Source organism: Rhipicephalus microplus, chromosome 6 (genome assembly GCF_043290135.1).
Source record: "Rhipicephalus microplus isolate Deutch F79 chromosome 6, USDA_Rmic, whole genome shotgun sequence".
Lineage (NCBI taxonomy): Eukaryota > Metazoa > Arthropoda > Arachnida > Ixodida > Ixodidae > Rhipicephalus > Rhipicephalus microplus.
The window spans coordinates 20,790,567-20,813,615 of record NC_134705.1 but is presented as its reverse complement, the minus strand read 5'-3'; the positions used below and the strand labels follow the sequence as shown (position 1 = coordinate 20,813,615).

Sequence of the window (23,049 nt, the reverse complement as noted above, 5' to 3'; positions counted from 1 at the left end):
GTTCTCTTCCTCTTCGCAACCCAAAAACGGGTATGAATGGTGGCAATATTGTGCTCGAGCAAAGACAACGCGCTGACCGCAGCTACGTTGTATTACATGGAAGAATCATAATTTTTGATGACTTGCTCATCGGTCATCATGACTATTTCGAATTAGGCATTGATTCAACTCTCACTGTTTTTTTATTGGACATTTTCACAAAATGCCCTCAAAGGAGGCATAGGGAATGTGTGTCTCCTGACTTGGCCACTCTTCGTGAGGCACTTCGGACAGGTAGACCAAAACAGCAAAAAAAAAACTCTCTGAGGAGAAAGCAATTTTAAAAGGACACAAAGAAGGAAAATTATGTTGTGCTTATAAGCCACTCTTCAGAAATACCTGGAAAGTATTCGTGATCGTCGGCACAGTTCTAATGAGAAAAATTGATGCAAAATTAGGAGTATTTTTTTACGTGGTTCTGAGAAAACTTTAAGAGCAGTCCAGGGTTGGAACAGCTGCACCAATTTGATACAATTACCTATTTTTCTGCTAAGCTGAGCCAAAACCATCAAACTTGAAAAATTCTGCCACGCTGAGCCAAAACGCCTGCCCACCTTCAAAATTTTCTCAGTTGTACTAGTTTCAGCAAAAAATTGACTGTGCCTTGGCTACCTAGTTTTGGCGTCATCGATCAGCCCTATTGAGGCGCAGACCTTAATTTAAACCGTGGTTTCAGAGAGAGGGGAATTATTGGTCCTTAAAGGATCGAAGCACTTCTTACGGAACGTGGTCCAGTGGCTCTGCCCACGTGGCGAATGAATATATATATATATATATATATATATATATATATATATATATATATATATATATATATATATATATATATATATATATATATATATATATATATAAGGAAGAGAAGTGTATACCTAAGGGCTCGTATTTCCGTGTTTTAACGCAATATTAATGAGATATAACAGACAGTAATGCCAAGGAATGTACAGGGGAAGTTATTAGAACCAATGGAATGTAAATAAGAAGAAAGAAGAAAGAAAAGTGGATGAAAAAATTACCAGCTGTGATTGTCCCTTTTAATCAGCTGCCCGCTCATAATAAGTTCACGTGCTACGTGACGCAAAACATGCGCATAAGAGTGTTTTCACACTCGTTGTTTGGCTTATAGATGCCGCTGACTGTCACTCCTACTTCTAAATTCACATATAAACCCAAAAAAGTGGATGGAGGGAAGGCCGCTGTGATAGCTCAGTGGCTAGAGCATCGAACGCGTTATTCGAAGGTCGTAGGTTCGATTTCTGCTCACGGCTGGTTATTTCTTCATCCACTTTTCTTTCTTCTTATTTACATTCCATTGGTTCTAATAACTTCCCCTGTACATTCCTTGGCATTACTGTCTGTTAGATCTCATTAATATTGTGTTAAAACATGGAAAAACGAGCCCTTAGGTATACACTTCTTTCCCTTATATATATATATATACACTAAAACTCAAAAAAGAAAAAAAAATTCAGAAAAAGACTCCTGTGCGTGTGATCGAATGTGGGACATCTGCTTCGTGAATGCGAGGCGTTAACCACTGAGCCACTGAGAAACACGTACTTCAATGTTCAAAATGCAAGCTATTTATATCTACCACTTACCTCACATGACGGGACTCAGAGGGGAGGGGGGAATTATTGTGATTTTAGCATTACCAGCAAGATCATGCAATGACCGCGCATTGCCACATCGTGCAGCGGCGCGCACTCAAATCTTCCATACGTACTTTTCCCTGCTTAGAGTAGGGAGGCGAGGCTTCCTCGCTCGCACACCTTTATTGGGCGCCCAAAGGTCACTGCAATCATTGAAGTCTTCGTTTTCAAAAAGTGTACACTTTTCAGACACAGCAAAGTAACAACTCAGACGCTTATTGGCACACATCTGTACCTATGAGTACGTTTCGTGCGTCATATGCGTGCGAGAAACTCGGGGCACGTTTCGATCTGCTTTCTATTCTGCACCTGACCTTCTAATTTGTCACTATTACGTTCATTGCTTCATCTTTGTGGCAAAGATGTGACTTTCTTAGTTTGTTTCATGAGAGCATTGAGAGCAGTCGAAATTGGGCGACTACCGAAGTAGGGTTTGTCTACATAATTAGTGGTGTTATCGAAAGCCATGTCTGTCGCTTGTAGGGTGGCCGCTTTTAATAAGGCTTGAGCACGTGACCTTCTTCGAGTTTTATGATGTATTGGGTGCATGTTCCTTGAAAAGAGACACTTTATGCGAAGGTGTTGCGGTATTGGTGTTCCACCTTTGATTTGAGTTGCAATAGAAAGATTCATGTAGGAGAGGAGTTCCCGGCCCGCAGCTGTCGAGGACAGGCTTATTAGCTTAGACATTATTGGGCTTCCGTCATTTATTTGAGCGTGTTATGTACCTCAAGGGCTAGCAGTCGCTGCGGAGCACTTGTTTCATGCATTTTTGGATAAAGTTGGGACTTCACTTTTCCCGCCTTTTCTCCATAGGTGAGCGCAGGCAACATAGTGAGCGTAGTGAATTATGATTGCTTGAAAGATGCAAAGTAAGCTATATTCTACGAGTCCTGCATGTCTGTTATCTACATGTCGGGCGAGGTAAATGACTGCCTCAGCTGTTTTGGTGGGATGTGTGATTGTTAAGTAGTTTTTGGCATTCTACTGCCCAGAATTTGAACCGATGACAATATCGAGACATTCATGTCGATCGCAGTTGTTGGTTCACCGTTGTTGGTTCACCGTTGTTGCAGCCGTGTAGTGCTAGCAGAAGCAGCATCTCGGACAGACATGTGGAGTCTGAAGCCTGTGGGCTTTAATTTTTTTTGTACTGTAATGATTGCTTCCTAAACGCTTGCTTCGTTTCGCTTCCTAAAGGCTTGCTTCGGTTTATCCGTCACGGCCTACAGTGTGTCAAGTAGTAATATCACTGGCATAGAATCTGTGTTCTACATCTTTGATGTGTTTAGCTTTTGCCAAAGTTTTCTGTGGGCTGTTAGGCTTCGATTACTTTAGCCTCATTGGCGTTAGGTGCGGGAATGCAGACAGCGTGCCCACACTGCTGAGCCTGTGGACTTTCCATGGTTGGAGGCAAGGGAGAGATGCCGAGATGCCCGGGGTGTCTGAGACGCTACTGTGAAAAATACAGCATTTGTGTGGTGCGGCCTTGGCCTTGTGTTGTGTGCGAGACTGCAAGGGAACTTGTGGTGTTTGTGTGCCTGGCTCGAGTTTGAACGTAGCGTCGAGTGGTGCGTTCTGTGGCACGCTCAGTAGAGTGATGCGTCGCGTGATTGGTAGCATGATCTGTTGTGTGAGCGCTCTGGGAGGACCGTACTAGGAAATGTCCAGAGGATCCTCATGTCACTAGCATCTGGAACTCTATAAAGCACGCAGAGAGATATGGGGAAGGGGCACACTTGACTGTGCATCTGTCGGAGCTCTCTGCTTCCCGGCTTGTTGCTGTGTCCCTTTGGCGATGTAATAAGTGCAGTTACCTGCTCTAGGCCGTCTCGCCTGTAAGCTTTCCTCTTCGTCGGGTCAGATGCAAGATGAGCACACACTTCTGATGGAAGCGAACAAGATCCAGACATCTACAGGACTAAGTTGAAAAGAAACATGGAAAGCAGCAACCCTGGGGGGGGGGGGGGGGTGCTGCACGATTCTAGTGGTAGGTGTGTCAGCTCAGATCTCCAACATTAAGTGTAACCGTTCTGGCTCTTCAGAAAAAGCAGATGTATACATAGAAGCGGCGGCCTAACCCTGCCTCCTGAATCTTGTATATTGTGTCAGCGTGGCTTGTGGTATCAAAAGCTTCCTCCAATTTGAGAGCTTTAATTGCTTTGAGGTTTTTTTCCCATATTATCAGTAATATCCAGCACGAGGAGTACGTCTTGCGTGGCCGTAGCCGGCCTGTGCCGGACCTGATTCAATGGGAAGAGGTGGTTTTTCTCTGCTGCATGTTTTGTGACTCAGTCACGAGTAGAAATGTCCCAGTTTACAGTTCAAAAACATGACCTCTTTTTCAAGGCGGGCAAGTGAAGGTTCACTCACTCAATGTTCCCCCTTTTTTTTGATAAGTAAGGCTTTGTGGATTTCGCACCCTCTCTCATGGAGGTATCCTGAGAGCACCTTGCAAATATGGTAAAGCGGGGCACAGCCGCATGGGGCAGCAAAAGTGGAAAAAGTAACCACAAGTCAAATCAAATCAAATCAAAATCAAATCATTTTATTTTCCCAGAAAGAAACAGGTTCTGGAGAGGTTCACTGGCTAAAAGCTGTTTATGGACAGCTTGACGAGGCCAGTGAACCCTATACAAGGCAGGTGGGACAATGACAAAGATGTGTATAACAATAAAGACCATAAGCTAACATTACAATACCAAATACGGTGTAATAAAAACATTATATACATTCCTACGAAACATCCTGATACCAGCATAGCACAGAAGATTACATGGACACGAGCAAAAAGAAAAAACAAAGAAAAAAAACAAAAGAAAAATCTAGCAACCATAACACCATTATTGCCAAAAAATAAAATAATAAAATAAATAAATGATGAAAATATCAGGGAAGATGTACAAATTTGCTCCTTGTGTATGTGCTGCATCATACAATGTACATCACATGTCAGACAAACAAAATTATACAGACAGAATTATATCATATAACCTATTCGGTACTGTATGGATGCACACACTGAAAGAAAAATGAAATTGTACTATCGTACAGACAGCACATTTTACAACGTGAAAAAGTTAGCCTATATTTACAAAAAAGGATCGTAGTTCTTTTAATGAGAAACTGTTTACGTGACTGTATTTATTGAGAATCATTGGTGAATTGTATTGCAATGTTTGAGATTTGTAATTATTGCAAAACCTCGGAACAAACCAAACATCACTGCTTCTTGTTCCTAACAAAACATTTTTTGCAGTTAGACATGCGGTATTTTTAATGAATTGTTTAAACGAAATGGAAGAGAAATAGCAGGATCGCAGCATGCGAAAGATATACATATATTCCAGTTTAATAATACCGTAGTCCCGACACACAAGTTGTATTGATGACAAATAATCTAAGTTAGTGACATGTCTAATAATTTTTTTCTGCATGGTCTGAAGTTTCATTATGTTAGTTTTTGTTGTGGTTGCCCACACCAAACTGCTGTAATTTATGTGCGAAAAAACAAGAGCATGGTATATTTACAGTTTCACCTTTGCGGGTAAGATATATCTACAACGAGCTAGCACACCGACTACACTAGAGGCTTTTTTGCAGATGTCAACGACGTGTTGGTTCAAGCTGAGGTTTGATGAAAACGTGACGCCAAGAATCTTATGTTCATCCACAAAACGAATGTCTTCACCTGTGTAAGCTAACCCTTGTGTTGATGAAAATATTTTGTTTTTAGCTCGGAATACGATGGCTTTTGTTTTCAGTGGATTAATTTTCAATAAATTTTTGCTAGACCACAAGAAAAGCTTGTTCAATAGCTTATTACACTGTATAATTAGCTCATTTGCATCAGGGCCTGAAAAAAGTAAGTTCGTGTCATCAGCATATATAACAAAGCTCACACTGGGATCAATATCCACAATGTAATTTATGTAAGCATTAAATAATAGCGGCCCCAGTACGCTTCCCTGGGGCACACCATTTAGAACAGGTAAATATGATGACGTATGAGTGCTTAACTGAACGCATTGCTGTCTATTTTGCAAGTATGACTTTATCAACTGAAGTGACGTGCCACGGATTCCGTATGATTCTAGCTTAAGCAGTAAAATGGTATCATTAATGCAATCGAAAGCCTTGCTGAAATCAAGAAAAACAGCTAACGTGAAAAGATTTTGTTCAAAATTTTGCAGTATCATTTCCTTAAGTGTTAATAGGGCCGTCTCCGTTGACCTTTCTTTCCTAAAACCAAACTGAAAGTCGGTGATTATATTTCTGGAGCAGAAGAAGGCAGATATACGTGTATAGATTAATTTTTCTAATCCCTTAGAAAACACAGGAATAATAGATATAGGTCTATAATTAGTCACCAGGTTACTGTCACCACCCTTGAACAACACAGTCACTCTGCTTCTTTTCATATCTTCTGGAAAAACACCCGACTCAAGTATCAAATTAAAAATGTGGCTGAGCGCAGGAGTAATGCAATCTAAGACGTATTTTATAGGTTTTATTTGAATGTTGTTAATGTCTAGTGCCTTACTGTTCTTTAGGTTTATGAATGTCGTGTAAATTTCTCGTTCATTCGTTGGTGCTAGAAAAATACTGTCAGGGCGTTTATTTTCTGGTGTAGCCCTGAAAGAGTCTGCCTGCATGGCACGTTTGCTGATACACCCACATTGACAAAATGATTATTCAAGTGATCCGCAAGTTCTTTACCAGCGAGCTCGACATTGTCAACGGTAATCTTAGCTGTTGCGGAGTCCCGCTTACCGCGACCAAGCCCATCATTAATTAAGCGCCAAACAACGCCAGGTTATTGCTGGGCGCTTTCAGCAAACATTTTCTCGTAGTAAGTTACCTTAGCTCGCTTAAGCTGCCGATTCAGCTTGTTACGTGTTTTTTTAAACTCTGCCAAATCTGTCAGTACTCTTGATTTCAAGAATAAGTTGTAAAGTTTATTCTTAAGTCGTATCATACTAGCAAGAGAGGGGGTCACCCATGGTTTACATATTTTTTTTTATAGTTTAACTTGCTTGAATGGGAAGTGTTTTATGTATATATGTACAAAGACATCAAGAAATTTTCGATAGGCTTCGTCTGCAGAAGTTAAGTTGAAAAGAAAAGACCAATCATGTTCACTAAAATCCTTCTTAAAAGATTCTAAACTGTGGTTTGTTACAGTTTGTATTGTATACGGTTCACGATACATCTCCTTAATATTCGTATTGTGGGAATAACACATAAATACCGGGCAATGATCACTTATATCTGATAAAACTGTTCCACACTGAAATACACTGGCTTCAATATTTGCTATTAATAAGTCAAGGCACGAGACAGATAATGGTGTAACATGTATTGCTGTGGCAATGACATTCCTAAATCCGGCACATTGAAGCATGTTAAAAAATCCATGGTAATAGGGTTATCATTCAAGATATTGATATTGAAATCGCCACCACATACCAGTGTAAAATTATTGTACGATACGTAATGCAGAAATTTATCAAAACAAGCTTTGAAAGCTCAAAATATTGCCCCCTGCAGGACGATACACAGCAGCTATCATGTCTGAATTGTGCCTGAGTGCCAATACTTTGTAGTCCTCACACGTGACACAGAAATTCGATACTAAATTATACTTCCAGCGACCGTCTACGAGAATAGCAACGCCTCCACCACGCCTGTTACGACGGTCAAGGAAAAATGCCTCATATCCTTAAACTTCTGCCGGCAGCTTGCGTCGTCATACCATGTTTCAGTCATCATGATGACTTGAAACTTGAAGTGGAAATCATTGAGAAGGTAGTGTATGACGTCACTCTTAAACTCTGCAGATCGAGCATTGAAATGCAATACAGTCGAATGGAATCTGTTTTGAGCACTAAGCAAATGAGGCAATACCAACTCGTGGTATTCCATCTTTCTTGGACCAAACAGTGAGCCCCTTTACGAACTAGAAGTTATCTTAGATAAAGAACTTTCATCGTGAATCTGAATTACAGCTGAAAGCTCACTCTGCCTCACGAAAATCTTGCCATTCGTTGTCCACACAGATTTCCAGTTGCATTCATGTTTTTTTCTTATTGCCATTCCAAGTAGCCATTTCAATGTCAGGCAAAGGTGCTCATTGATGTATATCGGTGTCGAGATATCTAGTCCCACGTCTTTGTTTGTTAGTCGAGCCTTCTTTGCTTTCCTCAGAGTTGCATCACGCTTCGCTCTTGATTTGAATTGTACAACGATGTTGGATCGCTCAGGGTTTCGCGTAGGCACTCTGTGACAAGATTCTATGTCGGCTTCTCTGATTGGCTCATTAATGGCACTTCCGATCATTGACAGGATATGCGGCACGCTTCCATTTTCTTGTTTAGCAACGCCCTGAATTTCTAAATTGACATTGCGAGAGTACTGCTCGGCAAGCAGAAGTCGCCTTTCCATGTCAGCACCTCTAGACTCCAAAGCTGTGCACTTAGCCCGAAGAAGCTGATTTTGTTTTTCTTGTTCAACATTTACCGAGACCGCAGTGCTCAGCCTTTGGTTCAGTTCAATTGTTTGGTGAGCAAATTCAATGCTGTTATTCATACTCCGCTGCTCAGTTGCCCCGCCGCGGTGGTCTAGTGGCTAAGGGACTCGGCTGCTGACCCGCAGGGCGCGGGTTCGAATCCCGGCTGTGGCGGCTGCATTTCCGATGGAGGCGGAAATGTTGTAGGCCCGTGTGCTCAGATTTGGGTGCACGTTAAAGAACCCCAGGTGGTCTAAATTTCCGGAGCCCTCCACTACGGCGTCTCTCATAATCGTATAGTGGTTTTGGGACGTTAAACCCCACATATCAATCAATCAATCAATCAATCCGCTGCTCAGTTCTTAATTCTCGAATTTCCGTTCGAAGATCCAGTTCTATCATGTCTTTATACTTTGCAAGCTCTTGTTTGAATTCCGCCCATAGTTCTTCCTTAACCATTAACAGTTCATTTGCCATAGTTCAACAACAACAGTGTGCGCTTACGCGTCCGTTACAAAAAAAGAAAGTCACAAATTTCACAAGCTTGGCAGTGACGACGAGAAAAAAAAAGAGAAAAAAAAAAGCTACAATGTTCAACCACTAACCTGCAGCGAAAAGGCAGCAAGGATTAGGCGATATCGAAGCGTGTTCATCGCCACTGCCAAGTGAAAGCTGTCCGTAGCCGACGTAGCCTTTTAAGGATGTCTCCGCTGTCCCGTGATGCTGCAGTGCCGCCGGAAACAGCTGACGGTAGCACCTCCTGGTAGCAGTTTGCTTGGGCCAGCTGATCACGTAGGCACGTGCGATGATCTGCGCCGATTCCAGTGCGAAGTGCAGCTGTGCAGAAGCAGCAATCTGCAGCAAAAAGGCAGCAAGGATTAGGCGATATCGAAGCGTGTTCGTCGCCACTGCCAAGTGAAAGCCGTCCGCAGCCGACGTAGCCTTTTAAGGATGTCTCCGCTGTCCCGTGATGCTGCAGTGCCGCCGGAAACAGCTGACGGTAGCACCTCCTGGTAGCAGTTCGCTTGGGCCAGCTGATCACGTAGGCACGTGCGATGATCTGTGCTGATTCCAGTGCGAAGTGCAGCTGTGCAGAAGCAGTGATCTGCAGTGATCTGCAGCGAAAAGGCAGCAAGGATTAGGCGATATCGAAGCGTGTTCGTCGCCACTGCCAAGTCTACTCTCTTTGCCACCTATGCGACCGGAAAACTACGATGGGAGGCCAACCTGAACAAATTGGTCTGAGAGCGATTTTCCCCCTATGAAAACGGATTGTCTTTTTGTTTCACGGCTTTTACTGCACCAACCAAAATCACCTTGATGTGAACAGCCGGCTGCAAATTCAACAAGGCGATGAATGTGTCAGCAGTGGCTCATCATCAGCAGCATGACTACGCCCACAGCAAGGCAAAAATCTCTTCCGTGATCCGCCAATCAACCCGGTATTGTGCTTTCTGGTGCCACACTACACCTGCGGACTTTTTAGTCTCATCGGCCCACATAACTTTCTGTCTCCCCTTCGTGCGTTTGCATTCTCTGGGAACCCAGTCATTTACCCTTAATGACCAGCGGTTATCCTGCCTACATGCTACATGTCCAGCCCATGTCAATTTCTTCTTTTTGATTTCCACATTAATATCCTTAACCCCAGTTTGTTGCCTGACGTACTCTGCTCTCTTCATATCTTTTAAGGTAACACCTATCTTTTTCCTTTTCATTGCTCGCTGCGTCGTCTTCAATTTAATCCATCCCTCTTTGCAAGCTTCCGGGTTTGCGCTTCATAGGTAAGTACGTACCGGCAAGTTGCAGCTGTTGTAACCTTCGTCTTGAAGGTTAGTGACAAAATGCCAATTATGATTTGAAAATGGTTGCTGACTGTGATTCACCTCATCCTTATTCTTCCACTTATTTCACTCTCCTGGTTCGCTTCCTCGGTTACTACTCATCCTAAGTAGATATATTCCTTTACAACTTCCAGCATCTTTCCGCTTATCGCAGAGCACCCTTTTTTGCTGAGACTGTTGCACATTATTTATACACACCGACTCTTCGGCTCTCCATGTCAAGGTCAGTAATCATGAGCTGTAACTCGTCACCTGAGGTACTCATCAAGGCAATGTTATCAGCGAATCACACGTTACTAAGGTACTCTCTATTAACTTTTAACTCTAACTATTGCCAATCTAGGGCCTTGAAAACTCCCTGAAAATGCAGTGAATAGCATTAGAGGGATCGTGTCTCTCTGCCTTACACCTTTCTTTATTTGGATTATGTTGCTTTTTTTTTTTGGATAACTATGGTGGCACTACCTCCCACATCAATATGCCAATTACCCTCGGCTTTCAGTCCCCAGGGACTGCGAAGCAACTCAACACGGTGGCAGTCAGATCTACGATGCAGTAGAGGGTGCTTAGAATGTATGGGTTCGGACAGGCTGTCATTGGAAGCAGACCTTGGCAATGTTTAACGCTAGAACGTTATGTTGTGAGACAAGTCCAGCTGTGCTTTCAAGAAAATAGAGGGTGTTAAATCGAATATAATAGGGCTCATTGAGGTTAGAAAGATACATGAGGCCTATACAGTGCTATAGAATGGCCACGTCCGTCGCTATCGTGGCTTGGCTGATAGAAGAGAACTGGGTGTGGGGTTCCTTATCCACATAAACATATCTGGTAACGTAGAGTAATACTCCTGTCACACGGGCAGATTAAGTGCACTTTGAGCAAGTATACTTCTTCTCATAAAGTGTCATTTTGGCAGTTGGCTACTACACCAGAAAGCAATGTGCACTGTGAAAATAATGGCAGCGACGAATGGTGGATTTCTAGCGCAACATACATTTGTTGATTCTATGCCTGTGTCTCATCGGCAGGCAACGTTGTCTTTGTGGAAGTATCACCAGTAGCACAGGTCATCGTAAATGACTAGAGAACGACTCACATACAAGTGTGCCTGGATGTAAACAAGGTGACGAACATAATCATTGCTTAGCATGTGCCGCATCCCCCTAGTGGACATGACTGCGAATTGCCTGAGGGTGAGAGTAGCGAGGTTTTTTGGTGCATTATGACTTGTTTTTTATTACAATGCAGGATTCGTCATAACAAAAACAATGGTTAGAAAGTAATATGAGCGCCGCTTGAGGCAACAGTGTATTTGCGCTTAAGGCAACAGCGCTTGAGGCAACCCACTTGCCGGCAAGTGTACTTTGCAACGAGTGACACTAAACTTGCTCGTGTGAGAGCCGGTAAATGATACTCGTGGGGAAGTGTATTCCCTCAAAGCGCACTTAAGTTACTGCATATTCCAGGGGTATAACACTGTCGCTATAATGAAAGGGTAGTAGGTATTGTAAGTAAACTCAATAGAGACACAAGATGAAAGTGGTACAGGCATACACGCCTACATTCAAACATGCTGACATATTACTCGAAAGCTTCTATGAAGACATGGAATCGGCAATGAGTAAGGTACAAACACAGTACAGTATACTGATGGGGGACTTCAATGCCAAGGTAGGAAAGAACCAGTATCGAGACCAGAAAGTAGGAGATTATTGCATTAGTACTAGAAATGCCAGGGTGGAATTATTAGTAGAATTCCCGGAATGCACTAATTTACAGATCCTAAATACCTTCTATCGAAAACGAGTGAACGGTAAGGGCACATAAAGGAGATCTAATGGCGAAAGTCGGAACGAAATAGACTATAGTGAATGCGTACTCAGGCACCGTGCAGGACGCGGAAGTGCTTGGCCAGGTAGGATGCATTGACCATGAAATGGTAAGGTCTCAAATTTGCCTGGACTAAAAGAAGGAATCACAGAAACTGATACGTGTAAAACCGATCAATGAGCTAAGCCTGAGAGAAAGAGTACATTAATTCCATCTCGCGCCAGAAAAGATACTCGGCTCTTATCGAGAAAACCTGCCTTAGTGTTGAATCAATGAATGATAATCTCACAAGTATCATTAAGGAATATTCAGTAGAAGTTGGAGGTATGGTAGCTAAACAGGACATTAGCAACTATAGCATGCTGTCCCAGGAGAAGAAGAACCTCATTAGGCAACATCAAAGCATGGCAACCTCAAACACAAGAGACAAAATAGAACTAGTATAGCTTCCGAAATTGATCGTTAGGCGTAACAGATATAATGTGAGAAGGTATAACATGAAGAGAATTGAACAACATGCTTTAAAAAAAGGAGGTGAAAGCGGTGAAAAGGAAACTTTGGGTAGCGAAAACTCGTTATATGCACTAAAGGACAAAGAAGGCAAGGAAACTACCAATATTGATAGGATAGTTGAAGTAGCGGAGAAGTTTTACACAGATCTGTACAATAGGCGGGACAACCGCGAGCATAATGTAAAAACTAGCACTAACTCAGGTGTTATCCCACCAGTAAAGAGAGAAGAAGTCAAGAGACTCGAGCCTTGTGGGTAATGCAAAGAGGCAAACTGCTGGTGAAGATCAGGTAACATCAGACCTGAAAGACCGAGAACAGACTTAGTTAGGAGAACTGGCCACCCTATTTACAAAGTGTGTTATGAGGGCGAGGATACCAGAATCTTGAAAGAACGCCAACATAATCTTAATCCATAAGAAAGGGGATGGCAAGGGATTGAAGAACTAGAAGCCGATCATCTAGCTCTCCGTCGTATAAGAGCAATTTACAAAGGTAAATGCTAACAGAATTAGGACAACATTAGAATTAAAATAAATCAAAGGATAAAGCAGACTTTCTAACAGGCTACTCAACAATCGATCACATTCATACTATCAATCAATTAAGTGATGGAGAAATGGTCAGAATAGAGCTAACCACTATACATAGCTTTCATAGAGAAGGCATTTGATTAAGTAGAGTGTCAGCAGTCACGCAGACACTGCAGAATCAGTGCCAAAACGAAGCACCCTGTAAAAAATGTACGAATGATTGACTGTCACCATAGTGCTTCATAAAGATAGGTGCAGCATGCCAACTAGAAATGGTGTAGGACAAGAAAATACAATTTCCTCAATGTTATTTACGGCTTGCTTAGAGGAGGTTTTCAGAGGCCAAGAATGGGAAGAGTTAGGTATAAGAGTTATTGTACCTTTATAGCCTGCGCTTTGTCAATGACATTGCATTACTCAGTAAATAAGGGACGAATTGCAATTTATGATTACTTAATTAGACAAGGAGAGCAAAAAGGTAGGTCTTAAAATTAATCTGAAGTAAACAAAAATAACCTACAACAATCTCAGACGAGAACAGCACTTCGAGATACTTTATACTTCAAGTGCACTTTATGTGGTAAAAGAGTAGGTCAACTTGAGACAAGGAGTGACCGCGAAGCTGAAACAGGAGATTGAAATGACTAAAAGAATAAGAATGGGATGAAGCATATTCAGCAAGCATTCTCAAATCATGACCAATAGATTGCCTCTATCTCAAGAGGAATGTATATGACAACTGCATCCTGCCTGTACTTACATATGAAGCAGAAACCTGGAAGCTTACAAAGAAGGCTCAGCTTAAACTGAGAACGATGAAGCGACCGATGGAAAGTAAAATTATAGGTGTAACCTTCAGAGATAAGGACAGAACAGAGAGGGTCAGGCAACAAACCGGGCCTAAGAATATCGTAGTCGAATTCAAAAGACGAAATGAACAAGGGCCGGGCACATATCACGTCGGCAGCATAACCAGTGATTCATTATCAGTAACTGACTGGATTCCCAGAGAAGGCAAGCGGGTAAGGGAGAGACAGAAAGTTATGTGGGCAGATGAGATGGTGCCTCTTTAGTCTATAAAGAGGCACCAGCAAGCGCAGGACCAAGTTGACTGGTGGAACAGGGGAGAGACCTTTGTTCTTCTGTGGGCGTAGTCAGGCTTATGATGATGTTGGCTTATGATGATGTGGATTCGCTGTAGATTTCTTCCAGTATGTTTATGTAGGCTTCACTGATGCCCTGATTGCTTAGTGACTGCATCACTGCGATGTCTCAACTGCGTCAGATGCCTTCTAGTAATATATGAAGGCTATGCATAGAGGTTGGTTGTATTCCACGTATTTCTGTATCATCTGATAGAGAGTATGAATATGGTCTATTGTAGAGCAGCTTGTACGAAATCTCGCTTGGTTATTTGGTTGATTGAATTCTAAGGTCACTCCAATTCTATTAGCTATCATTTTCGTAAATAGTTCATAAAGAATGGGCAGTAAATTTATCAGCCTGTAATTTTTCAAGTCTTTGCGTCTTCTTATGGATTAAAAAGATGTTTGCATTCTTTCAAGATTCTGGTACCCTTCCCGTCAAGAGAGACTTCGTATATAACATGGCCAATGTTTTAACGCAGTTTCTAACACAACTGGCGGCGGCTTGCATCGACTCAAATTGCAAACGACTCGTGCAGCATGACGAAGCTTCACCACTGAGCTTCATGGCCTCAACGAGATGCGTTCATCGTAAGCCTGGTTTGGATTATGATCGCCAATAACACTGGAAGTAGAAGGTGCAGCCGCAGCGTGTCCGCATACCCCAACGTGTCTCGCTTTATTACACAGCTTACTGAATTCACACCGAGCGCTGCCAGTGTGCCCGCTCGTGTCGTTTCTGCTGGTGTTTCTCTGAAAACAGCATTTGGAAAGGTGCAAACTGTTTTATTTTAGTTCTTCGCATGAATAACTTGAATTCCATGAAATAGGGATGGAAAAGGAATTGAATTCTCGAAGTGCTATTGTTGAAAGGTGGTAGTGGCATGCACAAGGGGCAGAACGAATGTGAATATCAACGCGCGCGGATGTAGTTTTTCGGTTGCTCTGGCGTTTTCGTTTCCGCTTTCCTTCTCAAGTGACATAATGTTGCGGCTGTCGGGAGCCAATATTGAAGTCCTGTCTCAAGCGCTTCCCTCCCCTGGCATCATAATTGTGCACATTTAGTGCAGGCAAGGAGGAAGATCCACGATTTTCTTCCTGAAGTTCCAAATGATGATCTTGGTTAGCTGGAAATCGAGGCTGCGTGTCGGCTGGTACGGAGTCAGCTGGGGAACTGGGAATGAGCTTCGTAGGCGACTCCTCACTGCTAATGCCCGATCTTGAGTGTGGCTGTCAATGATATCGTCATCCTGAAGCCAGTGAAGCTCCCTGGCGCCTTGTTGCTGGAGGGCCACAGGCAGCTGACACAGCTTGGCGGACACTACTCCTTGCGTTGCGTCCTCATGGCGCTGATGGACATGGCCCTTGACATGTGCACCAAGGTCTGGCAAAGCAGGCGCTGAGACTCCGCAGTACGCCTGGGGAAAGCTGCAGAGAAGGCAGTGTCGCCGAACGACAGGTTAAGGTAGCGCCATTGATCTGAAGCTGGAATTACTGGATTTTGGGTTGGAGCCCCGGCAGTGATGTGCCATGGACCGTCATGTAGAATGTGATGCGAACCTGCTTCTGTAGGCGTTGCAAGGTCGTGTGGAAACAGCCCACAATTGGGATGCAGGGCTTTCACGAAATGCTGTAGGTTAACTGGCACTTGCAGCTGGTAAAGCTTCGAAGCTAAAAATCTGTTGAAATCTTTCTTCTTGTGGATACGTCCGCCAAGAACGGCAATACGTTGGTTCTTTGAGCTAGTCGTCACAGCTTTCAGGAACTGAACTGTGGCTTCGTCGGAGTCAGCGTCTTGGGCAAAGGTAACTTTCTGTGCTGACGCTTGTTTTTAGGGCAGACTGCAGTGAAGTGCCTTTTGATGTGACAAAATTCGCAATTTGTTTTAGGGGCCGACCTCTAACCCTGTCCTGTGCCAGGTGTTGCCGGCAGTATCAGACAAATAGACAGACGAACAGATAGACAGACAGACAGATGCACGGGAGCCAATATTGAAGGACAGGAGGATGGATGGGTGCACCAATTGATGGACGGACTGATGTACAGACGAATGGACGGATGTATAAATGAACGTATGGACAGACAGACAGACAGACGGATGGATGGACGCTTTGCCCCACTCATCATCATTCACTCCGTCGATATGCTGTGCTTCTATATAGAAAGATTAATCACTACGTTTGTGCTTAAGGGAACCTATCGGCATTCTGATATGCTTAAAAGTAGTTTTAAAGGTTGCTTCCTTGCTCAATAAATCTCGGCACTTTGCTCAGTAGACTGATTCCTTGGCAAAAAATTGAAAAATAGCATAGATTTCTAAAAAAATAAAATTCATATGCTAATGCAGCTACGTTTCCGACTTGTAGATATTCCCCGAAGCTATGAACCTCAATTGTGCAAGTTCCTGAAATTGAGTTTCATGTGCTGATTCTGTTCTTGATGGACGGCAAGTGCAATAACCATTTTATGTTGGCCTTGTGCTCCTAAAAGCGTATATGAAGGTCCCATTGCCGGCATAGCAGAAAGACATTTTAGGAAGGGAATATTGCACAATGAGGAAGAAAGAAAGAACGAAAGAGAAGTTGTACGCCAGGCGCACCAGAAGGCCAAGTCGTTTTCTTCCAGATACGTAAGGTCATTTTTCGGCTGGGCAATTTCTTGAAGCTTCCACATGTCCTAACTTGACACAGTGAAAACAGGGGCCGATTTGAAGCTCAAAAGCAGGTTGACTGTTTCTGACGTTAACGCCTTCCTAGAGGCCTTTTGATAGGCCCGCATAGCCATCTTGGACGCCGCCACCCAACTTTGCGATCAAGCCGTCGCCAAGTTGGGTCACATGAGGAGCTGGCAAAGCAGCCAACCCACTATTTTGGGTAGCTTCGACGTCATGTGCAACACAATAGATGCTACTGCCATCACCGGCGCGGGAGCCAAGAAGCCGTTCATATTCGCCGAACATCCCATTGTCTTTGCCGGGTGCCTCCAAGTCGTGCCCAATCTCTTCTGCCTTCTGCAGCATGAGGGCTCCCCTGCAGGACTTAAGTTTAGCCCGTGCATCTACTTTGATGCCCCGGTATTTATTTGGTCACATATTCTGCCATCGTAAGTGGCTCCAGACTCGCAAGTGAGGGCATTCTCCTTAAGTGCTGTGACTGATTCGGGGAAGGCTTCGCAAAGCAGTTGCAGGTGGTTTGTAAACAGGTTCCGCTCGCCTAGTACGTTCAATGTCTCCGTGAACAGCTCGTCAAAGGAATTTGAGCAATGTATCACACGTACTCCGTCCTTATCGCTGCCGTGTCAGTCGCCGACTCGGCTCCCGAGCCGCACGGCGCCGGTGTGCTGTTCGTGTGTGTAGCATTTTGGATGACTTGAGCTTTGAGTGGCTCTTGTGCTGTGAAGTAGCTGCATTGTTCCTAGATACCAAGCACAGTGAAATGTGCTGTGGCGCATCCTACATGTCCTTCTGGCCGCTTCTGTCGGCCGCCTTCAGGTGTAGGTTGTGCTCTTCCTGGTGTCGCCTATTTGATTTGATTTGATTTGTTATTTTCCATTTACGCACATATGCAACATAGTAGTAAATTGAGGTGGGTGAGGGAAAACAGCCGCACAAACACAGCTTGAAGAAGACCTCACCCCCTTCATGTTTCCCTTGAGTGTTGTGGTTCGTTAAGTGGTCGTCATTTGTTGTGTCGTCGGAGAAGCCGACACGAGAAATGGATTAGGCATGTAGAGCAACGACACGTAGGCCGAACTATGGTGAGACTGATGGAAAATCATCCTCTCACAGGTGGTTTTAGGAAGGGGTAAGATGAGCGATCGGTTAGTGAGACACAAGTTACATGACTTGCATGGCCAAGCCGGGTTGGTGGTGGAGAGAAAAAAGATTGGCCCAGTATCTGCATCTTTCACTGCAAATGTCCTCGAAAGAGAATATTGTTTCATCTGGAGAGAGTGAACAAAACGTTTATTTGATGTTCCGAGCGAGAAAATTGGTGAATTGTATTCTGCAGGCGCTGCGTTAGAGAGTTTCAATTCGTGCATTGAAGGCAAACGAGTGCATCGAGTCATGTTAGACATGAGTGCTATCTGGCAGTTATCTGTGAAAACGAAGGAAGGTGTACACACCCGCCTTAGAGGTGATAAGGTGCGGAGTGCAAAGCAACGGGCAGATGCCATCATCGTTTTGTCTTTGCAAAGCGATAGAAACACTTGCCTTTTTGAGCATCATGTTGCCTTGTCAGCACAGCGTGATAAATTCTACGGTCCATAGAATTACTTTTCTAGTATAAAGGCACACATACAAAATATTGACGTGTTGTTATGGTGCCTCAGATATGCGCAATAACTGGTTTTTAATTGACAATTGCACAACTATAAATGCTGAAACTTTAGCAATATTGGTGGGGGCTGCGGTTGGGGTTGGCCGTTAGAGGTATCGTTTGGTGCCGTTTGGGATATCGTTATGACGGAAAAACAGACAAATGTATAGACAGACAGAAAGACAGACGGATCAAAATTTTCGCGTTGAAGTACCACAAGAAAGACTATCGTCTTTAAAAATGTTTATTTGGTGCTCTGCGCGGGAAGGTTGGTGAGCAGGATTCTTAGACCTGGATTTTGTTGGCGCTTGTCGCAGTTCTCGCACCTGTCACAGGGGCCTCTTGGGTCTTTTGATCTGAGATGGACACACCTGCCTTCCACTCGTTCAGGTTGTGGTGTGCCCTGGATTGCAAAGGAGAATTAGGTCGACATTCCAATAGGATGGGGTACAGGGCGGCTGGCTTAGTGGCTCAGAACCTGCGTGGTGGTGCATGTGTGTCAGAATTTATCCTAGACAGGTTTGTATCGATTGGTTACCATAGGATCTGGAAATGAGACCACGTTTCCTGAAATTCCTCACTGAGATTCAGCCCTGAAGACTCAAGTTTCAGTCTTTCATGTTACAAAATTTCTGTATGCATGAGAAGCGGGTTTATATGAAGAGTAGGGTGGGTGCGATATGCTGGGGTCAGAGGTCCAGAAGAGAAATTTTCGAGCTGATGAAAGGGTGAGCTCGTCCCCTTTAACATGGCAGTGGCCGGGTATTCATATGAGGTGTTTCCATTCTCCTTCTTAACGGGGCGATGATAGCTGTGTAAGGATTCGGTGCTTATTGTGGTCAATGCAGTCTTTACAGAAATTTTGGTAGGCTGCTTGTGCATCTGTTAAAATGTAGGTGGACCTGGGGTTTTATATGACGAGGGCAATTCCTGCTTCTTCCATAGTTTTTGTGACTGCGTCCTGAACTGACGTACAATCATTGTGTTCAAAGAAGGTGCCAGCAGTCGGGCAGGGCAGAGGCCTTGCGTCAACCAGTGGTGTGCACAAGAAACTTTCCTGCACTGGTGCCTTCACGAAACACCAGGGATCGCATGACATCCTGTTCCTTAATTATTCGTGTCTAAATCTGCCACGTAATTGTGAGTACTAGTATGACGACTGTTGTCTGAAACGCTGTTGGCAATCATTTGTAGCTGTGCCGGGCCCTCACAACCAAACACAACTATGCGCCTAATTTTTTCCTAACCCCCACTCGTTATGCTCTATATTTCCCCAATTTCGTGGTCGCCAGCTTGGCGGATGCACAATTCAACTTGCACACACAGTCAAAGGATTTGACAAGTGCCACAAATACCAAGTCGGATTTCTTGATTGCTTGCACTGTGGGTTAGTTCAAAATATTGCTTTTAATAAAATCCCAGTGCTCATGGACCCTGTGCATGATTTAGATGTTGTTGCAATATTTACACATACATTTGTTTGATAAAAATAAGCTTTCTTTGTTTATTGCTCCAAGTTCAAGATTTAGTGATAAAACAGACATTTTTTTTTCATAAACTGCTCTAAATCGGGATTTTCGTGCTCCAAAAGTGACATTTTGCAGCTTCAAAAATTGTTTCGAACCCTATTTGAGCTGTAGCACCACTGACAGTAATAAAATGTCGCCAATTCAGGTAGTGTTGATAGGAGCGTGTGAATAGAGTACGCTGCAAATCAAATTTTTTATATCAAAACAGCCAACATTGTTTACATGCCGAAGAAGGCCGGCCAAAGATTCAAGAGCACAGCTGCCTCGTGCATTGGCTTGATTTTCCAGAATATACACAAATATTTCAAGACGACGTCCGCTATTACAGTGAGTCTGGTAATATAGTGAATACGACCACATGTACAGTTCTCAAACAATGCCCAAATTATGTAAGTATCTTGCAACCCCTGACAAGATGCCGGTATACCGGTTTCCTTTTACATCTTGTCAGCTGATAAATGACTTTAATAATAAGTTTGTGTTATTGTGAACAAATCCTACTTTGTGTTTCTATGAGTGAGACAAACACAAGTTGGCACAGCGCCTTGACTTTTGCATTCCAGTTATAACAAGCGCCAGCTGAGTAGAATATACCCAAGCGGCACTCGCGTCTCTTCTAGTAACTACATGCCACAAGTGAGTTCTGTCTACTTATTCCTTGATGTAACGTTTATTCAAATGTTCTTCTGCATCCTTCTTTGTCACTGCCTTTTTTTATTCTTCTGAAGAGTTTAGTGCCAGCACAGTGTTAGTGCATGCAAGTAAACCTACATTGTACTGCCCACATAACGCTTTGAACTTGAATTTGAATTTGAATTTTATTCATCAAGCGTGAACATGGAAAAGTGCATGGGTACAGATTCACTGGGAGGTCCCAAGGTAAGAACCGCAGGCGGGACCTCCCATGATGGGGAAAGAAAAAAAAAAAAAAGGTAATCATCAAGCAACACTGAAATACATTGTCAGCATAAAAAAGAGAAAGATGAATAAAAAACGAAAGAAAACAGAAAAACCATTAGAATAATAAGCAGGAACACTAAAAAACAGGGAATACATCGTCAATCTAAAAAGTCGGATTCCATGTTCTTGTCCAAGATGTGAGACCTGCAAACACCTTCAAGAAGAGGTGACAGAAGCACACGGCGAGTGATTACGTCTATCATTTATTATCTAGTTTCATCTACACAAATTGAAATGATATATTTTTGATTGAATGTTTATATTGTTGCAAATGGCTCATTGGCAAAGCGGGACAGCTTGTTATTGTTAGATAAAATGGGCCTTGCATGGACAGAGTGATGAAATTACCGATAGCAGTGGCATAGAGGTATAATGCAGCCGGTCTTAATTTTGGGGATCTCAAGCTTGGCATACTTCAGTCAAGCTTTCGACCTCCAAGAGACACAAAATATTGTCTACGAGTTCAGTACTCCAGTCAGTAGGTATAAACATTTCTAGGGGGCCTTTTGAAGTTATCCGACTTGGCACATGCATAATGGAAACCAATGACAGTTCAGCCGTCCTTCTATAAATTTCAAACCTACTATTGTGAAGTGCTGCTTCTTCTGACAACACTGATATAGTGAAGCGTGTGGTTTTATCTTCTTCTTTCTTTTTTTTCCAACTCACGGATTACCCTTCGACTCACACAGTTGCTCATGGTGGCTTTTCCCCCACCCGCAGCTTCTCCTTTGTTTGGATTGGAGCAAATGCATATACTCTCTGGGGCTACGGAAATAAGTTCCAGCCTTGAAGAAGATAAGTCCACCTGTCAAAAGGTTGCCTTGAGCACAGATTCATATTGCTTCATCGCAAGCTTCCATCCTGTCGTTGTTACATTACTGTTTGTCATACTTGCCTTAAAGTTCCTCTCCGCACAATACCAATTAGTTTTAGCCATTATCTCTCTTGTTAAGCTACGACCCTGTGCTTTTTTTTTTTTACCCACTCCTTCCAACTGGACTAGGATAAAGGCTGGTGCACGCTCGTTGAATAAAAGTGAAGGCCGTAGAGGCATACTAAGCTGCTCGACGATGACTAGCGGACTTGCAAAACAACCAGACACGTGTATATGACGCCCACCATCGCGATGACCATTATGTACGTAGCTGTGTTGTACGAAACGGCATTCACAGAATAGTTCATTTAGAAGAAACAGTGGAAGTCGATCGTTTCATTGAAAAGTGACAGATCTGCAACAATAACTCGTAACTTGCTACGCCTGACAAAGAATGGTACAGGGAACAGCGTTCTTTCTGTAAAAGTTACGGGACACTCAACATGTGCAAGCATGTATGACATTACGCAGAAGAAGGCGTATGGATGACTGTGTGGGGAGTCATAGCAACGGCTAGAAGGTACCGCTTGTCTATCATGTGAATACGATGCAACTTGGCTTTTATTTCTCGGCACGTACCAGAGACGGAGGGAAGTGGAAGACGCCGAAACAGACCAGGTGCGGGAGGCAGAGTTGTCTTTTGTCTTTTTAAAGCACAGCTGTTATGCTCGAGGTGTCGCAAAAGAAGAGTGATCGTAATAATAAAACGGCATACGTTCTTTTTTTCCATTTGGCTCGCAGAAAACACACTTAATTGTCCGTCGTGTGCTGTAGTTGTCGTGAAAGAGGTATAGAAAGAGTGATAAATGCTTGGCTTCAAAAATTTTTATACCAGGCGGTGCCACTTATCCAAACGCGAGCGTGGTAACTACTCGGCTATCCAACTTTTCTTTCACGGTAGTTATTCAACGTAGACATAGTATTTTGAAGCAGTTCACTGCAGACAGAAAACTGATGTGTCCATTCAGCTCGTATTGTGAATCAACGGCGAACACATAGTGCTAAAGGATTCACTTATTAGATCTGGTAATAGTAATTTTGAATTGCGTGAAAGAGCGGTGGTACGTATAAACATCTCTCCAATTCAGTATTTCTATTTGGCACTTTCCGTTTGCTCCCACACATCTCATGGCTGAGTAACCGTCCAAATAAAGCGAGATCTTGAGGGGATTATCAGCTATCTGTTTTTCTGTAAGGTGCGCCATGCTAGAAGTTCGTAGGGTAATAAGAGGGTAGGAAAAGGAAGTGAGGGTAAGCCAAAGAGGAACAAGTAAAGAGAGAGAGAAATGAGAGCACATCAGAG

General features: G+C 43.3%; 1 protein-coding gene across 4 annotated transcripts in view; it reads left to right on the top strand.

Annotated features, from left to right (window-relative positions):
- The window catches only part of Plc21C (Phospholipase C at 21C), a 685,580-nt gene that overhangs the window by 325,678 nt on the left and 336,853 nt on the right, over nucleotides 1–23,049 (top strand). For all 4 annotated transcript variants that reach the window (XM_075865841.1, XM_037419231.2, XM_075865843.1 and 1 more), the window contains one exon: nucleotides 20,473–20,545. In XM_075865841.1, coding sequence (XP_075721956.1) covers nucleotides 20,473–20,545 — 73 coding nt within the window. The remainder of the gene's footprint in view (nucleotides 1–20,472; nucleotides 20,546–23,049) is intronic.